This window comes from Barbus barbus, assembly GCF_936440315.1.
Source record: "Barbus barbus genome assembly, chromosome: 2".
NCBI lineage: Eukaryota > Metazoa > Chordata > Actinopteri > Cypriniformes > Cyprinidae > Barbus > Barbus barbus.
Window position 1 is genome coordinate 33,668,080 of NC_136730.1, and position 23,764 is coordinate 33,691,843.

Sequence of the window (23,764 nt, forward strand, 5' to 3'; positions counted from 1 at the left end):
GTCAAACTGGCCAATGGCAGAGCTGGAAATCCATGAATTTTCTACCAACTAACAAGTTTCCCTAAAAAGACCGACTTGAAGTATTGCATAATGGACAGAAGATACACATTTTTAGAAGAACATTTTAGAAGAATTTGTAATCAGTCAAGTAAAGGAAACAGTCACACAAAAATGTAATTTAACATTTTTATTAAAGTTGCATAAAAGTGTAACAAAATTGGGCAAAAACCAAGACAGTTTAGTATTGCTACAAGATGCTTTTTTCTCCCAAAGGTATGACCTTGAGTACAGACTTATTCAATTGCTTACATTTTTACTAAATTCATATTGTTTTTCTTATAAATCCAATTGATTTTTTTCAATCCTCCTGTCTCTCATCAGACACAGAAAAGAAAAAATCAACAGCACTGATAAAAAAACCGCATGACTCCATTTTATGTTAATGGTTAATGCATCTAAAAATTGCTTGGTATATAACTTCCTTATCTAGAAAAACAAAAGAATCATTGAAAGTACAAGAACCTTTCATTCTAAAACTTCAAAAAGATTTCCACATTTGCTGCTATTTTTCTTGTATGTTCCTCAAACATGATTCAATTAATTTGGTTGTCATAAGTGAAACCTAAGGCAACATCTGAAAGTATAGGTAGGTAGAGCGACTCGTAAAATGAAATGCTGAGAAGCAGGTGAAATAAAGACAGAAAATTGAAATGTGGGGCACATAGAAAAGAAAAAGAGTGAGCAGAGAAAGAGAGAAAATATTTGTTAAGCATCCAGGACAGTTGTCATTGTACCTGACTTCATGTCATTCATAAGTGAACTCAGATGGGATGAGGAGGAGCATCGATGAATGATTAAGATCTACAGATGTTAGTGATGTGTTAGTACGTTATGGGACAAGCTCTCCTAAAACACCTGCTGGAAATGTTGGATTGGTGATTTTCAAGAGCACTGAGTGAGACTATTAGCCCTCTTATTACAATGTTTGATTGGCTGAGACAAAAAGAGCAGATGGCTTCCTGGGAAAGATTATTTAGGAGAGTCATATGTGAGGATTAATTCTAAACGTACGTTTGGCAGTGACCATGATGCACTGCAGCTTGTCTAGCTTGCTCTGGTCTCTGGAAGAGTCAGTGTGCACATCTGTGGATGTGTGTGAGGCCCAAGAGCCACAGCTGTGGTTGTGTGTGTGTGTGTGTGTGGTAATTTCTCCTGATCCCTGAGGGTGGTGATGCCCATGAATTTCAGTGTGTGTGTGGGGGGGATGTGTAAGACAGGGGAAAATTAAAGACAAGAATCAAAGCCCCAATTTTTTTTTCTACTCACAGATCCCTTCTCTGTTAATACCACAAATCCAAAGTATCTCCCTCACTTTAAATCAGCTTTAATCACGCTCTTTATTAGTTTTCCTTTTTTAATTAAAATGCCCATGAATGTTCCTGCACACTTATTCAAGGAACAGGAGAATCAAAAACAGAGGGGAAAAAATCCACAAGGCCGCTTCTGTCTAATCTCTTCTAATGTCATTTTAAACCAAGCATCGTCACAGTTTCACAAAAGGTTTAGTTCATGTGTTCATTGAGAGCTTTGAAACCAAATTAAAAAAATCAAAATTCATAAAATAAAACCATTCTATGCATAAAGATAATATGCACAGTAATGTATGCTAACATGAAATACATTTAAAAACATTTAAAAACAATGACATTTTCCCCCTTTACAAAAAAAGTGAAATAGAATAAAATAATACAAATAAAATGTGAAAAATAAGCCCTGCTTATAAGGGTCTGATTGAATCTCCCATAATTTTGCCTCCACCTTCTCCCCAATGGATGCAAAAGAGGCAATGGGATTGGATGAGCACCTGCTCAGGGGTGAAAGGTCACGCCCCTAAAATTGGAAAAGGAGGGATGAGATTGGTTGAGGAAAGGTGGAGGTGAGAGAATCTTCATTTCTTCTGAGGAGTACTGAGCTTCTGCATGCCACGGATCCTGTCCAGCAATTCAGCTACAAACACCTAAAGACAGAAAAAAAACAACAACAAAAACTTTAAAAACTAATTTAACAGAGAGGTGGGCTGTTGGCACTTCAAATTCTGCAGATTTTCACACAATTACAACAGTCTAAGTCCTAAAACTGTACCAATCACCTTTATGTGTTTATCCTCATTACAACCAGAATTATACTACAGGGCCGTTGAATGCTTGACTCTGATTGGTTGACAATCATTCTACAGAGAGCAGTTATTTTCAGGGAAATGCACAGCTAAAGTAGTTCCAGACAGAGGTAACCATCGTATAAGCAGAACAATTGATGACGGGCTGTTGAATTATTAGAAAATTTTCTAATAATTCAACGACCCGCTGACAATTATTCCTTACTTAATCTCGTTTAAATGAGTAAAAGTGAAATATGCATAATTTGTGCATAATTTGTGAAATGAGTGCATAATTTGCCTGCTCTTATATATGAGATAATGTACTCACTTCAGTAGGTTTATAACAGTCTACCAGCAGTTCCTGTTGAACAATAAGAGGAAAAAAAAAGTCATACAAATGTAAAATCTGTTAAAAACTGAAGATGTAATTATTATTATAAAAATGCTGAATCTGTAATTCTTGAGAGGGATACCTTGACCCTTGCAGCACGGTCTACATCATTCTCCATGTCCAACAGTTCATCCACATCAATCTCCAGCTCTGGAATCGCCTCCTCCTGTGACACATAAGCATAAACAACATGAAGTGAAAGGAAATTATCTGTTTGGATCAAAGATACGTGTATATTCGAAGTAAAAAATCTAAATGGAAATTACACAACTATTCCTAGTAATTCCCTACAGCTGTAAGAAATTCTGCGGTATTCCCAGAAGGAAAAGAAACCCAGTGAGGAAAGAGTAGCTAGGCAAAGACAATGTGACGCTGGTTGCACAGATTTTTCTGGAATCTTTGTGTGTGTGTGTGTGTGTGTAAGTGTGTATGGAGATCAGTCTTTAAGGAAGATATATTTCCTTGTTAAGTCCCTACCAGAGTTAATGAAGGTCGGTGTAATGCTACCTCTTCACCACTAGGAGTATCCCTTGTGTCACAAAAACAGTTAAAAGTCAGTCTTTGGGCCAAACTATGCTTCATACAAAATTAAGTTATCCAGGTTGTTTGCAGATCAGCACAAAGAGAAGAAATTCCTAAGTTTTTTTTTTTTTCAGTTTGATTAAGGTATGTTTCCATTTGCTTTACTTTCCACTTAATCACGTCTATGGAATTTATTAATCTCATTTATGGGAATGATGGTTATGTTACTCATTTGATATGTGCAAAGATCAGTGTCTACTTGCCCTAGAATGTAGTACAAATGTCTAGATTGTGTAATATGGGGGGGGGGGGGGGGGGGGGGGGGGTCAACTTTACACATCCAGACTGACAAGTTCCAGCTTCTTTTAATTATGAGCAAGACAGGAAATCAAGACTGAAAAAAAGGAGAGACTGAATACAGTAAGTCAACTTTGGAGACCAAATGTGATTTTGCACAGATTCAGATAAACATGTTTGTTTTGAGAAATACTGTTGTGTTTGGCTATTTTTATCAGTCCAGTTCACATATTTGGCCTTGGGCTGTAAGCAAGGCACTGGCCATGAAACAGATCTGTCTGCTTCTTTTTCTGAATTCAGACACCTTTGTCTTCCTAATAGCTTCCCTAATAGCTCTAATTCAAATCAAAACCCTGATTCAAATTCAAATTCAAACACTATCTCTATGTGAGTTTTAGTTGTGTTTCCAAAAGCAAAAATCCAACTGTGCCAGTGGAGACTCCAAACCTCAATTATACGCTGCTGTATTTTTGTCGTCGCGTCCATTTGGCCTCCCAATTTGGTTTATTTCTATAAAGTTGTCCCTTTCAATAAAGACTAGCTACTATATCTGTCTCTCCACAAAGCTATAAATGGTCTTCACAAGACTCCTACCACCCCCACCTTTTTTCCTCTCCCCCTATTCTGCAAACATTTGCTCCCTCAGAGCCTTTTCCAAAACACACTTCATCTTCTTCTTCCAGACACACACACTCACGAGCCTTATGAACACGCATAAGCTCATTGTGGTTTTGGTGCAGTGACTCATACGGCATATTAAAATATCGTCTGTCTAGAGAAACAAGCGCTGAAGCGAGGAACATAAAACTGCCCATTGCTTCACAATGGAAAATCAAATGGCACTTGCAAAAACAAGACTATTTCTAGAGCTGATGCTTTTTTTTTTTATTCAAATGCTCTCTTTCTTTCTTGTGCTCAATGCTACTATCAGTACTTCATCTTTTCACCAGTCTTTTCCTCCCCCTTGGTTTGAGCTGCCCAGACCAGCTGTCATTGCACCTGCCTGAATACCCCTTGCCCAAATCTCTCTCTCTCTCTCTCTCTCTCTCTCTCTCACTAACACAAGCACACACACACTACAGTTCATTCAGTCACACTGATATTGCCATGGCACCGTCACATGTGAATGGAAGCTTTAATTGCTCTATTGAATTAACAAACCTTCAATTTGTGTCTACACCTGAGTAGTGCACATATGACTAGGGTTCATGAGTACACTGGAGCGAATGAGCTGTAAAAACCACTTGAGCTGGCTGTTAGGGGCTGGAATGTGAAACAATGTGTGTGTGTGTGTGTGTGTGTGTGTGTGTGTGTGTGTGTGTGTGTGTGTGTGGACACCGAGACAAAGAATGCAAGGCACAACATGTGGGCACCATGTGCTACTAGTCACTCAGCAAAAAGACGAGCAAAAAAGATAAAAAGAGTAAAGCCGAAATAGAAAGCAGAGCAAAAGACAGGAAATACAAACGAAATATAACCAAAAAGCTTCTCACTATCAACTAGAGCTTAATTTAATCCACAGAGCTGCTCATTTGAACCGAGTCTACATGCACAGACAACCAATTAATGGTCATTTAGCCAATGCATTTATCCAAAGCGACTTACTTATAAGAAGCACAGACCCCTGGGTAAAGGGGTTAAGTACCTTGCTGGAGACTGATCTACATTGTTGTTTTTTTGGCTCATACAGAGTTGTTGTTTTTTTATGTTTAAGAGGCCTATAACATTTATGTTAAGTCATTTAGCAGATGTTTTTATCCAAAGCAACTTGTAAATGAGGAACTTTGCAAGCAATAATAGTAAATGACAACAATAGGTGATGTACCGCACACGTTTCAGGATTAAACTAGACTAATACAAAAACTAGAACCGAAGTTGAAAAGCAGAACAGTACAGAAATGAAAGAACAAGCAGATTTCTATATGATGTATTATTAGGAAGTACCATGATGGTTTCAAGTTAAAGATTTGTAAAATATAATGCAATACTGATGACGCAATTTCATTTTCACGTATATTAAGCTACACATTTCTCACTTGTGAAAAAAATAGCTCCTGCGTAAAATTAGAGTAATTATTCAAACAATAATTTAGTTTCCATGTGTTGAACCCACATTTGGCGTCTTCCCTCCCAGATCCAACTTTTACACTTACTACAGACAAATACTGTTACTACTGTTGTTATATATTGTTAAAATATGTCAGTTAAATGCATACTATTCTATTTGCAGTGCACACTTGTTGTGTAGGAGCTCCCAGTTGTTCTTTAAATAATCCTAAATCAAACAGTGCTGTCAGCGATCAGGGACACATACAGGTGATCTCAATAAATTAGAATGTCGTGAAAAAGTTCATTTTTTCTGGTAAGTTATTTCAAAAAATGAAACTTTCATATATTTTAGATTCATTGCATGTAAAGTAAAACATTTCAAACGTTTTTTGTTTTAATTTTGATGATTAGAGCTTACAGCTGATGAAAGTCAAAAATCAGTATCTCAAAATATTAGAATATTTACATTTGAGTTTCAATTAATGACCATCACTACAGTATAAATTCCGGGTATCTCTTGTTCTTTGAAACCACAATAATGGGGAAGACTGCTGACTTGGCAATGATCCAGAAGATGAACATTGACGCCCTCCACAAAGAGGGCAAGTCAATGACCATGGTGTTTCTGTGCTTGATTGGCCAGCAAACTCGCCTGACCTGAACCCCATAGAGAATCTATGGGGTATTGTCAAGAGGAAGATGAGCGACACCAGACCCAACAATGCAGATGACCTGAAGGCCGCTATCAAAGCAACCTGGGCTTCCATACCACCTCAGCAGTGCCACAAACTGATCACCTCAATGCCACGCCGAATTGAGGCAGTAATTAAAGCAAAAGGAAGGTATTGGGTACATATACAGTAAATGAACATACTTTCCAGAAGGCCAACAATTCACTAAAAATGTTTTTTTATTGGTCTTATGAAGTATTCTAATTTGTTGAGATAGTGAATTGGTGGGTTTTGTTAAATGGGAGTCTAAATCATCACAGTTAAAAGAACCAAAGACTTAAACTACTTCAGTCTGTGTGCATTGAATTTATTTAATACATGAGTTTCACAATTTGAGTTGAATTACTGAAATAAATTAACTTTTCCACGACATTCTAATTTATTGAGATGCACCTGTACACAACATTTATTCAGCAACAATTCATACATTTATTTAGCATGGACACATTAAACTGATCAATAACAACAGTAAAAACAGTAAAAACTTCTAAGTTGTTAGTAAAAAAAAAAAAAAAGAATCTTGAAAAATGTATCGTGGTTTCCACAAAACATTAAGCGGGATAACTGCTTGCAACACTGATAATTATAAGAAATGTTTCTTGAGCAGCAAACTAACATATGTGACCTTGGACCACAAAACCAGTCATAAGTGTCATCTGAATGCTGAATAAATAAGCTTTCCATTGATGTATGGTTTGTTATGATAGGACAATATTTGGCCGAGATACAACTATTTGAAAATCTGGAATCTGAGGATGCAAAAAAATCTAAATACTGAGAAAAATCACCTTTAAAGTTGTCCAAATGAAGTTCTTAGCAATGCATATTACTAATCAAAAATGAAGTTTTAATATATTTACGGTAGGAAATGTACAAAATATCTTCATGGTACATGATCTTTACTTAATATCCTAATGATTTTTGGCATAAAAGAAAAATGGATCTTTTTGACCCATACCGTGTATTTTTGGCTATTCCTACAAATATACCCCAGCGACTTAAGACTTGGTTTTGTGGTCCAGTGTCCCATATTAGAATGATTTCTGAAGGATCATGTGACACTGAAGACTGAAGTAATGGCTGCTGAAAATTCAGCTTTGCCATCACAGGAATAAATGACTTTTTACTGGTGATTTCAGGCAGATTATTTTTGTGTATAACATTCATCAGCCAGTGAGTGAATGAACTGTGGGCGGTCTGTGGCCTGTCTGAGCTTAAGACTAAGTGCTTTGTATCCATGTGAGTCAACTCTTCGGTCAATGTGCAGGTGTGTTGAGTTCCTTTAGTTAGAACATGTCTACCCTGGATTTATGGATGACTGCATTCATGTCTAGAGACGTGTGTCTGTGTTCGTGTGACCTTTATAATTCAGCATATGAGTGTATGAGCATCTACAGGTCTCTTGCAGTCATGAATCTGATGTGACATTATGAGAGCAGAAGGGTCTTGGATTCGGCGCTGCTTTGACCTACATTACACAACTGTCTTCATCACTGAGGATGAGAATGATGGCAATATGGGTTCCCTAGTGGGCCCTTGAGGTGCCAAACATAACTTGAACTTAGCCAAAACGCTTTCAGTTCCTACTTGTCCTTCTCCAAAACAGTAACAAGCATTAGATAATAAATTTTTTTTCCCAAGCATAGTACAGAAGTTGCGATTCGATACGAGTTAAAACATCCAACATTCCGAGTAAAGATAAGCTCTATCAATGTAAAAAAAAAAACAATATGTAAAACATCACAACTATGGAAGCATTTACAAAGAAAGTAAACTAGACCAGTGTTCCAGAGGGTTTAAAAGACATGTCAAGCATGTAGTTTTGTAAATCATCCTTTTGAGTTGGGAATACTTGTCTAAATAGATCAAATTTCTAGTTATGTGTATACATAGTTCCCACGAGTAGAGTTTACTCCATGTAAACAGTGCTTTAGACCTCCTTGTGATTTACAGATAGTTACCTCACATGCTATTGTGGTATTATGTATTTTGCTAAAGTTACTAGGTTACATCATCATGACAATGAAGTCAAAATTGGACAGAACTTTACATAGGCAAGGTCAGGAAACAATTATATTATATTAAAGGAACACCCCACTATTTTTGAAAACATTTTCCAACCCCCCAAGAGTTAAACAGTTGAGTTTTCCAATCAGCCGATCTCCGGGTCTGGCGGTAGCCCTTTTAGCGCAGCTTAGCATGGATCATTGAATCTGAAAGTCAAGGAACTTTGCTGCCGTACCACGGGTGCAGCAGGCGCAATGATGTTACGCAGCACTTGAAAATAGTCCCCAACTATATCATAACTAGTTACCTAGCTGGGGACTATTTTCAGGTGCTGCGTAATATCATTGCGCCTGCTGCACCCATGGTATGGCAGCAAAGTTCCTTGATTATTACGCCGGAATGAGAGTATAGTTCCTAGCCATATCGGCCTAGAAAATCTTTTAATTTTCAGTCGGTCTTAGTACACGATGTAACTACAGAAGAGTCAAGTTTTAAATAGGAAAAATATCAAAACTCTTTGGTCATTTTTGAGCGAGATGCTAATGGTCTAATCCGATTCAATGATCTATGCTCAGATGCGCTAAAAGTGCTACCGTCAGACCCAGAGATTGGCTGAATGGATTCGAAAACGGTAAAAGTCTACTGTTTAACTCTTGGGGGGTTGGAAAATGTTTTCAAAAATAGTGGGGTGTTCCTTTAAGGCCTGTTCACATAAAGAACAATAACTATTTTAGCTCCTACAAGAATGAATGCTCGGTTTATTAAAAGCACTGCAATTATGTCTTCTGCAAATTTAATTCTTGAGGTCTTAAAAGTTAGGTAGATTTTAACTGTCAATATAGTTTTGTGTTTGTTCATCAAATGTTCTGAAAAGTGATTCTAACAGTATTGTTGGACTCTGTGTTGTTATCGTTTTAGTTGTTGTGTGATCACCATTATTCTTGTAGAAATAGACACATATTTAATAATTGTTCTAGCTAAAATCATTATTTAAAAAAAAGTTAAATGAAAAATACTAATGAACTGGTCAAAAAGATCAACATTGTGCCACAGATATCATTGACAGAACCTGTAATGAAACCCCAGAACATCTTCGTAGTTTCACATGACAAATGAAGGACGGAGATTGACGTCATGAAGGGCAAAACAGATCAACAACATTCAACTGCCAGTAATCACACAGAGATTAATACCTCATTTATCATGCAGAAGATCAAGCAAATCACTTTTTTGTTCATTGCATGGATAAACAATCTGCCACAAAAGACAATTAATTATCAGTAAAACTTATCAATTGAAACTAATTGAATGAGGTTTGCTGAATAATTGAACTTAATGACGCTAAACTGCCTTATAGTTAAAAAACTGAAGTAATTCAAAATAAAACCCACAGATTCTTCAATTTGCAATACTGACACTGGTTTTTCTGTTTATTTCTATATTGTATGTCGTACTGTATATAAATAAACCCATAGATATGTAGTAATTATATCACAAAAAGTATGCACAATTTGTTAGATTAAAGGGGTTACAGACAGCGCATACCCCAATGATACATCTTACCCTACTCTTGCCTAAAATTAACCAAGTTGTCGATGTGCCTTTTATTTAGGTGAGTTTGAAGTGTCCCACCTATCTGAGCACATGTTGTTCTACATTTCTTACGCTCTGCAAGCGTATATTTTCTCAGCGCTGACAGAGATATTTATGCCTGATATCTGATCACATATTAAAGTGCCAGCATTAGCATTTCTACATGTGGCTGATGACTGAAGGGGTTTCTGCATGAGCTGGTTAAACTCTGATGCCATGATAAGATCAGGGAACAGAGATAAAGAGGATAGAAGAGCACGACTGAGAACCTGTGATCAGACAGGAAGGAGGAAATGAGTAGACATCAGACAATCAGTTTCACTCATTTGAATTTATCGATAAATCTAAGAGTCTTTATACCCACACATTCTCTCTCTCTTTCTCTCAGGCTTGTACTGTGAGCATATGCAAAAAGTTGCTTAATATTACCAGGAGACAAATTATGTTTGAGTCCAGGTGTGCACATTCAACAGCTCTCATCATTGCACAATAATATCCAACATAACTGGAGGAGTAATTCCAGAATTTCCCTTAGATATTTTATCTGTTGATAAAAACCCACATCCTGGGCTGCAAGAGCAATACAAAGAAAAAAAAAAAAAAAAAGATAAATTTCATGATGTGCGGACTATGTGAGTAAATACATGTGTGGATAAAATGGTTTAAGATGGCATGACATTGATAACAGAGAAAAGAGACATGATGGAGAACATTGCTGACATCTTAGCTGTCTGAAACAAAGGAACAAGACACAGAGTCTTTTTAAGACCAGGAACGCATAACGATAAATGGCTAATCCGAAGATGGGAAGAGTTCAGTTTGACAAAGCAAGACGTTTAACACAAAACAGGCTTTGCATGACGATATGTGAAGGGAAAAGATTAAAGAATGCTTACAAATAGGCAAGAAATTCACATTTAGGAATCTTCAAATGGGAACATTTAAAAAGAAGTGTTTCCAAGTTTAATCTATCAACTGAGGTTGGAAAATAGTGGTTTAACAGTAAGAGCAAAATAAACAATATCACCAGTGCCACCAAAACAGTCTGGCACAGTTCACAAGAAAAAGGTTCTGCCCACCAATGGAGAAGAAAACTAATTCTGGTTACTAGTTATCCGTTCATTTCTATGATCAACTAAAAATAAGCTGCAACTCGCCTTGTTTACGTGTATGTGTCTTCTCAGATTCCTGTTTGCCCTTATTTGGTTTTATTCCGGTTCTTCTCATTAGTTCATTATTAGTTAATCATCGTTAAGTCTGCTCACCTGTGTCAATCTCGTTTGTGCCTTAGTTTGTATGTCTTTATAAGCCTTTAGTTTCTAGAGTTAATTGTAACCTTTGTTTGGAAATGTTCTCTGACATTGCTCTTCATCATTAAAATTACTTTTGTTGTGTTCCCGCTTCCTGTATTCCCTGGGGAGATGTACCATTACAGCCTTATTTTTCATCATGGAAGTAAACTACTTCCTGTGTATATGTGAGAATTTTTATTCATTAAGCCCTATAGACTTTAGTCATGGACCATGGTGGTGTCATATTTCATTGTTGATGGGAATGAAATGAAGTACAGTGCAGTCAACAACATAACATACCAACTCTCTGTACACCAAAACTCCATAAAACAGTTTTGAAAGTTCTAAATTTCACAGTGCATTTCATTCTATAATTCTATCCCTTACAGCTTCATTTTCATCTGTGTTAAATTCAATATGGCATCGAACCTGATTAAGGTCAATGGGTAAATAACCAGAAGATTAATGGTGCACTAAATGATAAAACGATAAAAAGTGTAGTATACAAAACTATTTGCTCTACAAACCAGTGTGCTTAATATGGCTATAATATAACAAATACTAGTTTGCAACATAAAGCAGCATATTTTTGTACAACTAAAACAATTGGCCAAAGAAAGAAAGAAAGCTGTGCTCAGCAAATGCCATTTCACTTAATTTTGCCATTTCCATTCATTTAATATTGCTAGTATTATAACATTCAGGTGAATTCCTACATTTCACTGCTTGTTATACTCTGTATAATTGTGTATGTGACAAATAAAAAATCTTGAATTCTAAAGTGGGAGGGATAAGAGGTCTCAAGTTAAAGTAAAGTCGTGACGTATTGTCAAGTATGGTGACCCATACTCAAAATTGGTGCTCTGCGTTTAACCCATCCAAGTGCACACACACAGCAGTGAGTAGTGAACAAATGCACACACACACACACCGTGAACACGCACCCGGAGCAGTGGGCAGCCATTTATGCTGCGACGCCCGGGGAGCAGTTGGGGGTTCGGTGCCTTGCTCAAGGGCACCTCAGTCGTGGTATTGAGGGTGGAGAGAGCGCTGGACATTCACTCCCCCCACCTACAATCCCTGCCAGCCGGGGACTCGAACCCGCAACCTTTCGATTACGAGTCCAATTCTCTAACCATTAGGCCACGACTTCCCCACTAAGTCTGTGGTTAATTCTAAAACCTACAGAAATATGCTCTGAATCGTTAACTCTCCACCTCAAACAGCTCATTTTACTAACCTCTGATCTATCTCGTGTAAACACACACAGTGCTGTACTATTGATTTATTCTCAGCGCTGGCTGCAGTCTGACTGTATGACAGACAGCAATGGTGCTGACAGAAAGCTGGGAGAGGAGGACTAGGGACACATGCTGCCCCAGGAGAGAGGCCTCTGACTGGGCTGAAGTGGGCCAGCGAGGGGTGGGGGTGTATTTCCACACACCCGCTGATACTCGTCATCACACACTGTGGGCTTATCGGCAGATAACACTGACATTAGAACAAAAAAAAAAAAAGACATTTTACATTTATTAAAACAACAGCAATGCTATAAAAAGAAATGAACTGATCTTTTGTTGGTGCCATCTACCATCCCCCTTACCATCCCCTTTGGATCATTAATATATATTATGTAAATATGTATTATGGAAATGTTCAAATTATCTACTTTTGATCATTTACGAAGTAAATAGCGGCCACTGGCCAATCAGAACTTGGTACTGTAACAAGGTGCGCACAAGCTGATGCAAGTCTTCGTCATTTTTCTTGCAAAATGGTTCAAGCGCAACTTTTGAAGTTCTTTAAAAAGGAGTCAACATAAGGTATGATTTTTCCTTGATTAGAATTTAAAGACATTCCCCTGACATAATGTTATTGTGCTGTATCTGTGACAGGGACTTAGACGATAGGAGAGCTGACATTATTGAGTAGCCTATGTCATGTCCGACTTTACAAACAAACAAACCAACCAAAACTCCCCTTGAGAGTCCAAAAGTATTCACTCCGAGACCTATTCAATTGCAGTTAAAATGCCCTTATAATTATATTACAAGTTTTTGTTTTTACAAGCAATGTTTTGCAGTGCAGAGCGACACTGTGAATCTGTTTTTGAACGAATCAAGTGAGCCGGATTTAAAGGTCCATTCCGATGGACTCGCTTGTTTTGTTTCTAATTGAATCAACCGTTTTGAATGAATCGTTTGATTTGAATGATTCAATAAATCACCTATTGGTTGTTTTGTCATATTTATTTATCCATGACAGGCCTAAACCAGCCAAGCTGCTGGTGCTAGATCACTTAAGGCAAAATAATTAGGCAAATGTTACGTAGCATTTCATTTACCTCAGGCAAGTCATCAATGTCTACAGCTCCTTATTTGCTAGAGAAATTAAGTCTAGAGCATTTTGAGAAACATTAGATATATACTTCATTGTGTTTTACTTTACCTTTGAGTGATGTCTTAATGTATGTCTAAATAAATCTTTTATGAAACAAGTTAAGACAGCCAAGTGACTATATTTAAACAAAAAAATAGAAGTTGTATAATAATAATAATAATAATAATAATAATAATAATAATAATAATAATGTTACATTTATATAGTGCTTTTCTGGGTACTCAAAGCGCTTTACATAGAAGGGGGGAATCTCCTCAGCCACCACCAATGTGCAGCATCCACCTGGATGATGCGACGGCAGCCATATTGCGCCAGAACACCCACCACACACCAGCTTATTGGTGGAGAGGAGACCGAGTGGTGAAGCCAATCAGTATACGGGGATGATTAAGAGGCCATGATGGTCAGAGGCCAATGGGCAAATTTGGCCAGGATACCGGGGTTACACCCCTACTCTTTTCGAAGGACATCCTGGGATTTTTAATGACCACAGAGAGTCAGGACCTCCGATTAACGTCTCATCCGAAGGACGGTGGACGGTCAGATGTGTATATGAACGTTATCATATAATTTAGAAGTTAATAAAAACTGCTGTATGTGTAATTTACATGTTTGCAAACAAATGTTTGATTTGAGTGTTGATTATTATAGTTAAAAATAAATAGTAGCCGAACTGAATTTAAGTTTGGTCTCTGTTGTTAATTGTAAGTAACCTTATAGTAATGTAAAAGGGCTCCCTATAGTTTAGAGAATGAAGCAGAGGTAGATTTTTATGCCTAAGAAAATTTTAATTGTAATTGAATTTATTTAAAGACAAAGCTATTTCTTCAGTAAGCCATTGTTTAATGCATACATACATATACACAAAGTGTAACGTTGCACCCCTATATGGAAATTAAATTAATTAATTATTGTAAACAAACTGGAAGAGTGGCTCTGAATGTTCACATTATGTAGCAAATACCATGACCTCTACGGAGGGAGAACATGCTTTCTACAAGAGACCAAATCATATGGGAGCTGTTCCCATAGAGATACTGTAGCTCATCTTAACACAAACACAAAATCAACAGGTCACTACACATCTGACCTTCCACTTCTTGACAAAAATGTAAGAAAAGGAGAATAACAAACAGCCATTAGAGAAAAGAATCCAGATGGACTGAGAGAGTCTGTTTTGACAGAAAGAAAAATGTAAGAACTAGTAGTGATTGGATGGATTGTTTAGTCTGTGACAAGCAGAGAGGCCTAATTAAAATAAAGCATAATGACCTCACACAATGAAAGAAATCACAATCAGTCCATAAACTTAATCAACTGGCAAACCCACAAAACTGTTAAAAAGCAAGCAATATATTTTGGCTCAGTCTAAATTTATCTCCCTTAATCTGAATGGAAATCATTTAGACTCTCTGGCATCCTCTCTTTTAGGATATGTGCAACCAAAGTAAATGTCTGATTATTCAGCACTGGAGTGTGGTGAGTAAATATAGAATTATCTCTAAAGTAGAATTCCATATTTTTAGCAACGGATTTTAACATAAGAGCGGGTGTACCCAGTTTTAACTTCCAGCGTCAGCCACTTCCAGCTGTACAAGAAGTCCTGCAAACTGGTAAACGTTATCATACTAATTTAATACACTGCTTACATAACTATGAACAGAACCATGTTTTTGTAGCACACATTTAAATTTTTTTTACAACATTTACTGCACTTTTTATTCTTTAGTTATTTACCTATACAAGTTAATGAATCTTGCACATTCACATGAAATAGCTCACTTCTGCGTAATGGGTGGAAGAAATAATCATACAATTTAAATTTAATTTAAATACCAGTCCGTCATATTAGATACTACATGCACGGTTTAAACAATTTGTTTATATTATAATTATTTAATATGCAAAAGTACAAGTAAAAGGCAGAGGTAATAAGAGAGAGGAAAAGACAGAGGTAATAAGAGAAACACCAACAGGGCAACACCTGCTAGCTTCTCTCTCTTTCTCTCGTCTGTCGTTTCTGGAGTGGAATAAAGCAGGCAAGCGTTCATCATATTGCCTAGATTAGAGCACTTTAGGATATTCAGTCTGGGCGCCTCCAAGTGTGTGTGCATGTGTATTTTATTCATACTTGATTGAAAGTCCAATTCACTATAAGTCACCCACAATTCCACTAATCCACCAAGTACTTCCAAAACAGGGCACTTCCATTAAAAGCAAATATGGCCGACAAACACTGAAAAGAAACATCCACTTCTGCATCCAGTCTTTACATGAAGCTAGAAATCAAAGCGGGAAATAGGAAACTGTCACTGTGCTCCGCTGCTCTAGTTTCTGTAATTACAGGTTTCTAGCGGTAATTAACACAAAATCCTTTAAACTAATGAAAGTGTTTCGGTATCATTAAAGACTGAAGGGTATATATTGCTGTGACCCATTGAATATATGGCTGGTGATGTCACAGGCACAGTCCAGGCCCTGCAGGTGCGTTTGCGTTGTAGAGATTGGTCTGTGAGTGTTTAAGAAGGGATGAGAACTGATAGAAGTGATTTTTTTTATTTCTTCCTTTACAAGTCCAATAGCAAGCTGAAGGCAGTTTTACATGCCCCCTCCAGCTCTCTAAACACATTTGTCACATGTACAATCACAAACTCAACGCACAAGAATCTGCTGTAATGGGTAAAGACACCATTTGAATTTGTACTGCTCTATTTAAAGCATGCCAACCATAGTAAACCATCGTAACCCATGGATAATATGAAGTTCACTATATCACTATTGGCTTCAATGTACAGTAACTTTCAACAGCAACACTGAATTACTTAACTGGATTATAAAGAAGCTAAAGAGCCAGACAGTCTGTCTGTTTGCAGGTGTCATCTTAGTTCACTTTGCTGAATCCTCTGCTCTTGAATTAGGCTGTGTACAAAAAGGCAAAGCTATTTCCAGCCAGATCAGAGCCCTTTTACATAACGATCACTGAGTGACCAACGGAAAATGCAAGAACTGAAGACATCCTTTTGCGTATGTTCAGATCAATAAGTCTCTCTAGGTCCTTAACTGAAGACCATTTAAAATTGTTTGTGGTTCACTTTTTGAGAAAAGAACATAAGAAATGTAGATCATTTATGACACAAGATGATTTTATTGAGATCATTTGAGAGGTTGCAAACTCTTACAATGAGGATAGTAAGGCATTAGCATTGGTGTGTATACTCACCTCTCCCTCTCTGTAATTAGATTCTGTGATTAGTGGGTATGTAAATATACAGTTATGTAAACGGTAGAATGTCAAATTAGATGTTGAGCAAATTAAGACAATGGCTGCATCCAAATTCACACTCTCACTAAGAACCAATCATATACTACACTGGTGATGGGAAAGTCCACACTTCTAAGAATTTTGTAAGTGCACCAATATTGTGCTACTACTACATTATAAAATAACATCTTTATACTGCTATATGCTGCACAGAAACAGAAAGAGTTTAAATTATTTCAGACTGAACCATTATGAACCATGCCAGACTGATTTGGGATTCAAAACTCAAACCAAAGGGTATTTTAGGGGTTCACCTGAATATCCGAAGTATTATATCAAAGAGGGATCAAGTTGAGCATCTGCTTATGAACTCAAACCTGGACTTTTTAGCATTGAGTGTGACTTGGTTGTCTACCAGTAGACCAACATGCATGATTGATGTTCCTGGTTATAGTTGTTATAGAAAGGATAGACCATCACGGAGGGGAGGGGGAGTCATGATTTATATTAAGGATACTTTTAAATGCGCTGAGGTAAAACTAGATATTGCTGGATTAGAATGTTTGGCGTTAAATGTTATAATGTCCCCAAAAATGAATTTTAATGTTGTGATTCTGTATAATCCACCCTCACATGATACTTCTTTTTATTATAATTTAGAGGAAATGTTGAAGTTTTTAAATTGTCGTACTGAAACGGTTTTATTTGGAGATTTTAACATAAGTTAGACAAACGTAGTAAGCAAAAACTGAAATCAATTACAGCAAAACATAAATTTAACCAGTTAATAAAAGGTCCGAAAAGGATAACAAAAACAAGTTACACTCTTATTGATCTGGGATTTTCAAATAAACCTGAAAGGGTAATAAAAACAATCTTCTGACAGGATTGGCCGACCATAACATGATCCTGGTTGTTAGAAATTAACAAAGAAACGTTTGCTGAGTAATTTTCATCAAACTTTTAAACCAGGAGTAGTAGGCATCCCTAAAAGTAAAATTACAAGATTTGAAAATGATATAAAAAATATTAATTGGGATAATGCATTACAAATTAGTGACCTGGACAAAAACTGTGAAATTGAGATGAGAACCATTGAAAAAAATGATTCATAAGTATACACAACCGTTAAAATGTAGACAAAATAGTGCATCCTTACCATGGTTAAATTCAGATGTTTATCAACTAATGAAAAAGAGAGATATTGCTTTGAAAAAGTCTTTGCTTACAAAAACACAGACAGATATCCTAAGTTTTAAATCGTTAAGAAATAAAGTAGTTAGTGAAATGAGGAAGGCGAAAAATGCATATTTTGAGCAATTGATTGCAGAATCAGGTGGAAATAACTCATCTCTTTGGAAGTGCATTAACAAACGTTCTAAATGAGAGGGCATACAAAGAAAACCATTGTTGGAGCTGCACATAAATGGAAGACTAAGTATTGATAGCACTGAAATTGCCAATGAATTTAATAGATATATTATCTAGTCTGTGGGAGAGCTTGCTATGTTTTGAACCTATACAATTACCTCAAAATGCAATAAATGATACACCCTCATCCTTTTATAGATTGATGAAGATAAGATATTTCAAATTATTAATCAGTTGAATAATTCAAGGGCTAAGGATATATTTGGAATGGATACCGCGTTTGTAAAAACAATATAGTGCTTGTTTGTTGCACGCAAACTAAATGTCAGTTATATGCAGATTACACATTTAGTCATTTATGTATCGGCGCAGACTCCACGCGTAGCTGCAAAAATATTAACAAATTAAATAATTGGTGGGTCACATTGGATGCAAAACAACTGTTTATCCTTGAACTGTTCAAAAACTATCTCAATGTGTTTTTCAATTAGAAGGAAGGAAATGAGTGGTTTTATAATTAAGATCAATCAAAAGGCAATAGAGACAGTTAACAATTTGAAATATTTAGGTGTTATTTTAGATTCTCATTTGAAATGTGATATGCATGTAAAGAGGCTGTGTAGAACAATCAGAACAAATTTGCATTGTTTTTACATGATTAGACCCTATATATATATATATCTCTAAAATCAGCAAAGTTATACATGCATGCAATGGTCTTTTCGCATTTATCTTATTGTGTGACTGTCTGGAGTCAGGTTTCTCAACTGACTATCAAACCTGTTAGATCTCTATATAAACAAACACTAAAAATGTTGGATAAGAAACCGAATAGATGGCATCATTGTAATATTTAGCAAAAATATCGTTTGCTTAGTTTTGAAAATTTTATAAATTTGTCTCTTATTAAAATGGTTTTTAAATGTGTAAATAATCTTGCTCCAGAAATTATATGACAATTAATATCAAAACAGAGTAGTAAAGGGGATCACTACAAGAGGTGCAACTAATCAGAATTCTACAGTACCAAAGAGAAAAACTAAATTTGCACAATCCACATTTACAGTTTAAGGTACGCTGCTTTGGAACAGCCTGCCAACTGAACTAAAAATGCAAACAGAGTTGAACATTTTTCAAAGAAATTTGAAAAAGTGGTTCAAACAAAAGCAGGTTTGTGAACACTGATGGTCGTACACAGTCTCTGCCTTTTTTTTCTTTTTCTTTTTTGTGTTTTTTGTTTGATTATTGTTTTGCTGCTGTTAAAAAAGCCTAACCAGGGACTGGGGCTGCAAATTAGCCTTTGGCTAGAAGCCTGTATGTGGAGCATTGGCTGCTTGAAATTGTAGCAATGTTATACTGCATTGTCCCTGTTAAATAAATTAATAAATAAATACATTTACTGTCACTAAATAGCCCAAGTATCACTGAAAAAACAAAAACAAATGCTGACCCCAAACTTTTGAATGGTAGTGTAGATTAAGTATGCATTTTGTTTTGGCAAATTTCTAACAGACATGCAAAGCCGTTTATTTAAATATGTCTTCTGTGACGCCAACATTATAGACATGCCTAAACCTGTTCTTTCCCCTACACACAAAACACACATGCATGCAGAAACATGTAGTGCACACACACAGGTGCAAAGAGGAGGGGTGGTGAGCCTGTCAGCCACTAGCAGGTGAGGAACTGAAGTATTCAAATAAGACTGAGTATAAAAAAGGAAGGAGATAAGAGAACGCAACATGAAGCAAATATAGAGACAATAAACAGAGTGGCTCAACATCCTGACACAATGCATCAATGCACGCACACACACACACACAGAAGGACCAAAAGCTGAGGTCACGCGACTGTTGTGACCTTTACTGCCTTCTTAAAACAACACAGTCACAACATACGCACAGGCTTCCTGCAGTTTCTCCTGTCACTGGTATTTCCTTTGGTCATGACTCACGGTTCAGCAGTCTCCATTATGTGGCATCAACCCGATGATCTCAGAAACTGCAATTATGCCTCTCCTTCTCCTCCTAAGCCTGTCAGAAGATCCTTCATTCTCTTTTTCTTCTGCCTATTTGCCTTTCCTCTTCTTGTGTGGAGAAATTTGCTGATTCATTCCAAAATGAATGAACTAGTGGCAAACGTGAGTTGTGGATAAACCTTGTTACTTTAGCAAGGTGAGTGTATAAATATACACACTTGACTTGTCATTTACACCATAAGTCCAAATAAGACCCTTATTTTGCAATTACAGCATGTGTTAAAAAGTGCAGTTGTATGTAGCAAAGTGTAACACACTGTGTGAGTGTTAATGAGAGGAAGGAGGGGGGAAAAAACACCATCTTTGTGTTTCTGGCCAAAGGCACAGCTGTCCCTCTCTATACCTCCCTCCCTCCAACTCTTTCACAGACCGTCTGTTAGTCTCCATCAATGATTGTCTGTTTACTTCTCCTTTGATTTTTGCATCCTCATTTTACATTGCCATCAGTTCTCAATTTCTAAATGACTTTACATCATTAACCGAGGATGTCTCAGTTTAACGCAGTGACTCAGTCAATCATGAAAGCACAGTAGCTGAGCTTAAAAAATTATTTTCTTGCCTAATGCTTCACGCTCCCAGTCTGTATTTTTGTTTTCTCCTCCCTTTTATTATCCACAGCAATTTTCCTTAACACCAAGCCACATCTGTAACATTGCTACTGAAGCGTTTCTGTCTAGTCTTTTAAAATACTATACGACTCTATATCCATGGAAACCAAACACTTGCTGTGCGGAAAGTGAGATTATAATGACTTGATTGCTTCTCCCTATGGCAGTATGCCACGCCGGCTCCTTCCACGCCAAAACTCGTATCTTGCTTCTGACAATTTAAGTAGTTTTAAATGAAAAGGATTAAGACTCTCAAGGGATTGCCACGTCACGCATTATTGTTTACTAAAAAGCTAGTAAAGTTGGCAAAGAGGATTTAACATGCTGACATGGGTTTGGATTGCGTGAGGAAGCAAGGGGGTACGTTTGTTTCTGGTTGTGTGGTTTATAGACTGGGGGAGGGTACGAGAGACATGAGGAGTATACCAAACCACATGTTCATCTCTTGCTGGAGGTTTCCTCCCGAGACAGGTTTATAGTTACTCTCTTCACTCATCTTTGACTTCATGTAAACAAAGCCTTCACAAACCAGTATTTTAAAAGAGAAAACAAAAAAAAATCGATTTTCCTTTTACTTACACTGGAAAGGATCTAAAACACTGCTGTCTCACAAGCCCATAGGAACCATCAAATTAGAAAGTACAACGGCAGAACATAATGGTTAAAAATTTTTTTTTTTTAAAACAAGTGAGTGAATTATTTTTGTGGTGGTTATTCTAGGCCTATATCACAGGTCAAAAGATATTATGTAGCCTATAGTAAGAAGTAGCCTATGCACTTTTCTGGAGGCCATAGACACAATTCTCGCCACCTATTGGTGTAAAGAGATGTAGCTTGCAGAAACAGTGACTGCATTATTTTTAGTGAACGGAAAATAATCTAATCTAATAATTGAATGCGTGTACTAGAGACAGAGTGGCCTAAGCCATGTTCATCACCTTTGTCACGGTTCTACAATTTCCCTGCCGAGAAGGTATATGGTCCTTCTCACATTTTCCAGACTTTAGACGCTTTTTCATTTAAATTGCGCACCATATAAAATATTTAACTATTAATTTACGAGTTCCAGGTTCATCGCCTCACCGACGTTTTCGATCACGGCGTACGTGTTTGTGACGTCACCGCTAGTTACGGGATAACGCAGGTAGTTAAGAAGTCGAAATACAGTTAACTTAGTAACTAATGCGCTCTCCCTTCAGCGCTTAAAGTCTCTGGAGATAGACTGTGGGTCAACTGCAGATTGACGTTTAAACACACACTCTGCCCTTTGGCTCGTAGTGATATTACAGTGGCTGCGCAAGATAAGCACAAAGCGCACTTATCTATGAATATACAATGGGTTCTTGACCTGCTGGTGACTTTTTTTTAACAGTAGGCCATTACCCCAATATAGCCTACTGTTTAATGCTTCTAACCGATTCATAGTCTCGACTAGCTTACTTGTAGACGTTAAAGGTTTCAGAAACGAGTCTTACCTCACAGTCGTAGAGATCCGTTAGCTGGTCAATAATCCACTCTTCCAAATTAAGTCTCTTTCTCAGTTCCTTCCGGTCGTATTTCACTGTGACCCGTCCTTGCTTGCGGACCGGGGTCTCGGCTTCTTCGGTTGACCCGGGGGGCGTCTGGAAGTAAACGCGAGCTTGCTGGCTCGATTCTGGACTTGTTACCGCCGCCATAGTCCGCTAATATTGTGCGAATAACCCGAATGATACAGTAGATCAGGGTTTCTTCCCCGTGTTTGCTGAGCAGTGTGATTTAAAAGGCCACTAATAGAGCTATTTATTCCTTCTCGCAGAACTCAATGGCATTTGGCAATTATTTAATAATATTTCTAAAGTAATATAAAGTTACTTCTGTATTTGGATGTTTGTTTCGCTTGGTCTTGTCGCAATCTATCAAGTCGCTAAACACTTACAGGACTGCAAACCGCGTGTCTTTAGAAAGTAAGCCACAAAATCACTTCAAAGTCCAGCGTCTTCCTCGTGGCTCACTGTTTCCCCTCAAATAAAGATGGAAGCCGTTTACAAAGATTTATCCGTTCATTTAAAGAGAAAGGCAGACTTTTCCCCCCTCTAATACAAAGCAATAAAAACGAAAACAAACAGTGTAGTGTCCCCCTTCTTGTTTTGTCCTTCCTTTCCCCCTCCTCTCTCTTCTTACTCTGCTTCCCTCACCCGAGTGATTTCTGTGTAACCTCCTCTGAGCCACGGCTGTCCTTTCTCTCCCTCCCTCAGCCTCTCTCTCTCTCTTCCATTCCCTCCCCTAGCTGTCTCTAACGCTGACTAATAAATTCACCATCCCTCACTTCAGGCTAAATACAACCAGATAATCCTGTATTTCAATAAGTTGCTAAAATAAGTGAGGAATAAAAAACAAGGTGCCCTCTACAAGTGACACTTTTGCACTCTGTTAAAATTATATCTGCTAGATTCTTACTCATCAGTAGCTTTTTTTATTACTTTATTGGTCAGGAAATTACGGAAGCGTATTGCATTCACTTGAGGAAAAAAAATCTACTCTGTTTTTCTGAATTAACGAGTTAATTATCTCAGAATTACGAGATAATTTTTCATTAAAAAAAAGTTTTTGCTCTGTTTTTCTGAATTAACGAGTTAATTATCTCAGAATTACGAGATAATTTTTCATAAAAAAAAGTTTTTGCTCTGTTTTTCTGAATTAATGACTTAATTATCTCAGAATTACGAGATAATTTTTCATTAAAAAAGTTTTTGCTCTGTTTTTCTGAATTAATGACTTAATTATCTCTGAGATAATTAACTCGTTAATTCAGAAAAACAGAGTAGATTTTTTTTTCCTCAAGTGAATGCAATACGCTTCCGTAGGAAATTAAAGTGTATGAGGGGAACAATATTTTTTTTTTCTCATGGCTGTTACAGAAGGATCTAGCTAACTAGCCAACCCAGAACTTGTTAAAGGTAAAACAACCAGTTAAAGGTATACACAGAAAAAAAATGCTAAATAAAAAGTTTTATACACTTATACAAATAATATGTTTGAATCACTTTCAGAATGATTTCTTTCTTC

At 37.0% G+C, this 23,764-nt stretch overlaps 1 protein-coding gene across 1 annotated transcript; it reads right to left on the reverse strand.

Moving 5' to 3' along the window:
• Nucleotides 1-173: 173 nt before the first annotated feature.
• On the reverse strand, nucleotides 174-22,965 carry LOC306883944 (protein phosphatase 1 regulatory subunit 14B-like). Its single transcript, XM_079439483.1, has 4 exons — nucleotides 22,195-22,965; nucleotides 2,632-2,715; nucleotides 2,487-2,519; nucleotides 174-2,017 (listed from the first exon to the last, which is right to left on the reverse strand). Exons 1-4 carry the CDS (start codon nucleotides 22,393-22,395, stop codon nucleotides 1,949-1,951), a joined length of 387 nt encoding a protein of 128 aa, XP_079295609.1. The 5' UTR covers nucleotides 22,396-22,965; the 3' UTR covers nucleotides 174-1,948.
• Nucleotides 22,966-23,764: the final 799 nt, after the last annotated feature.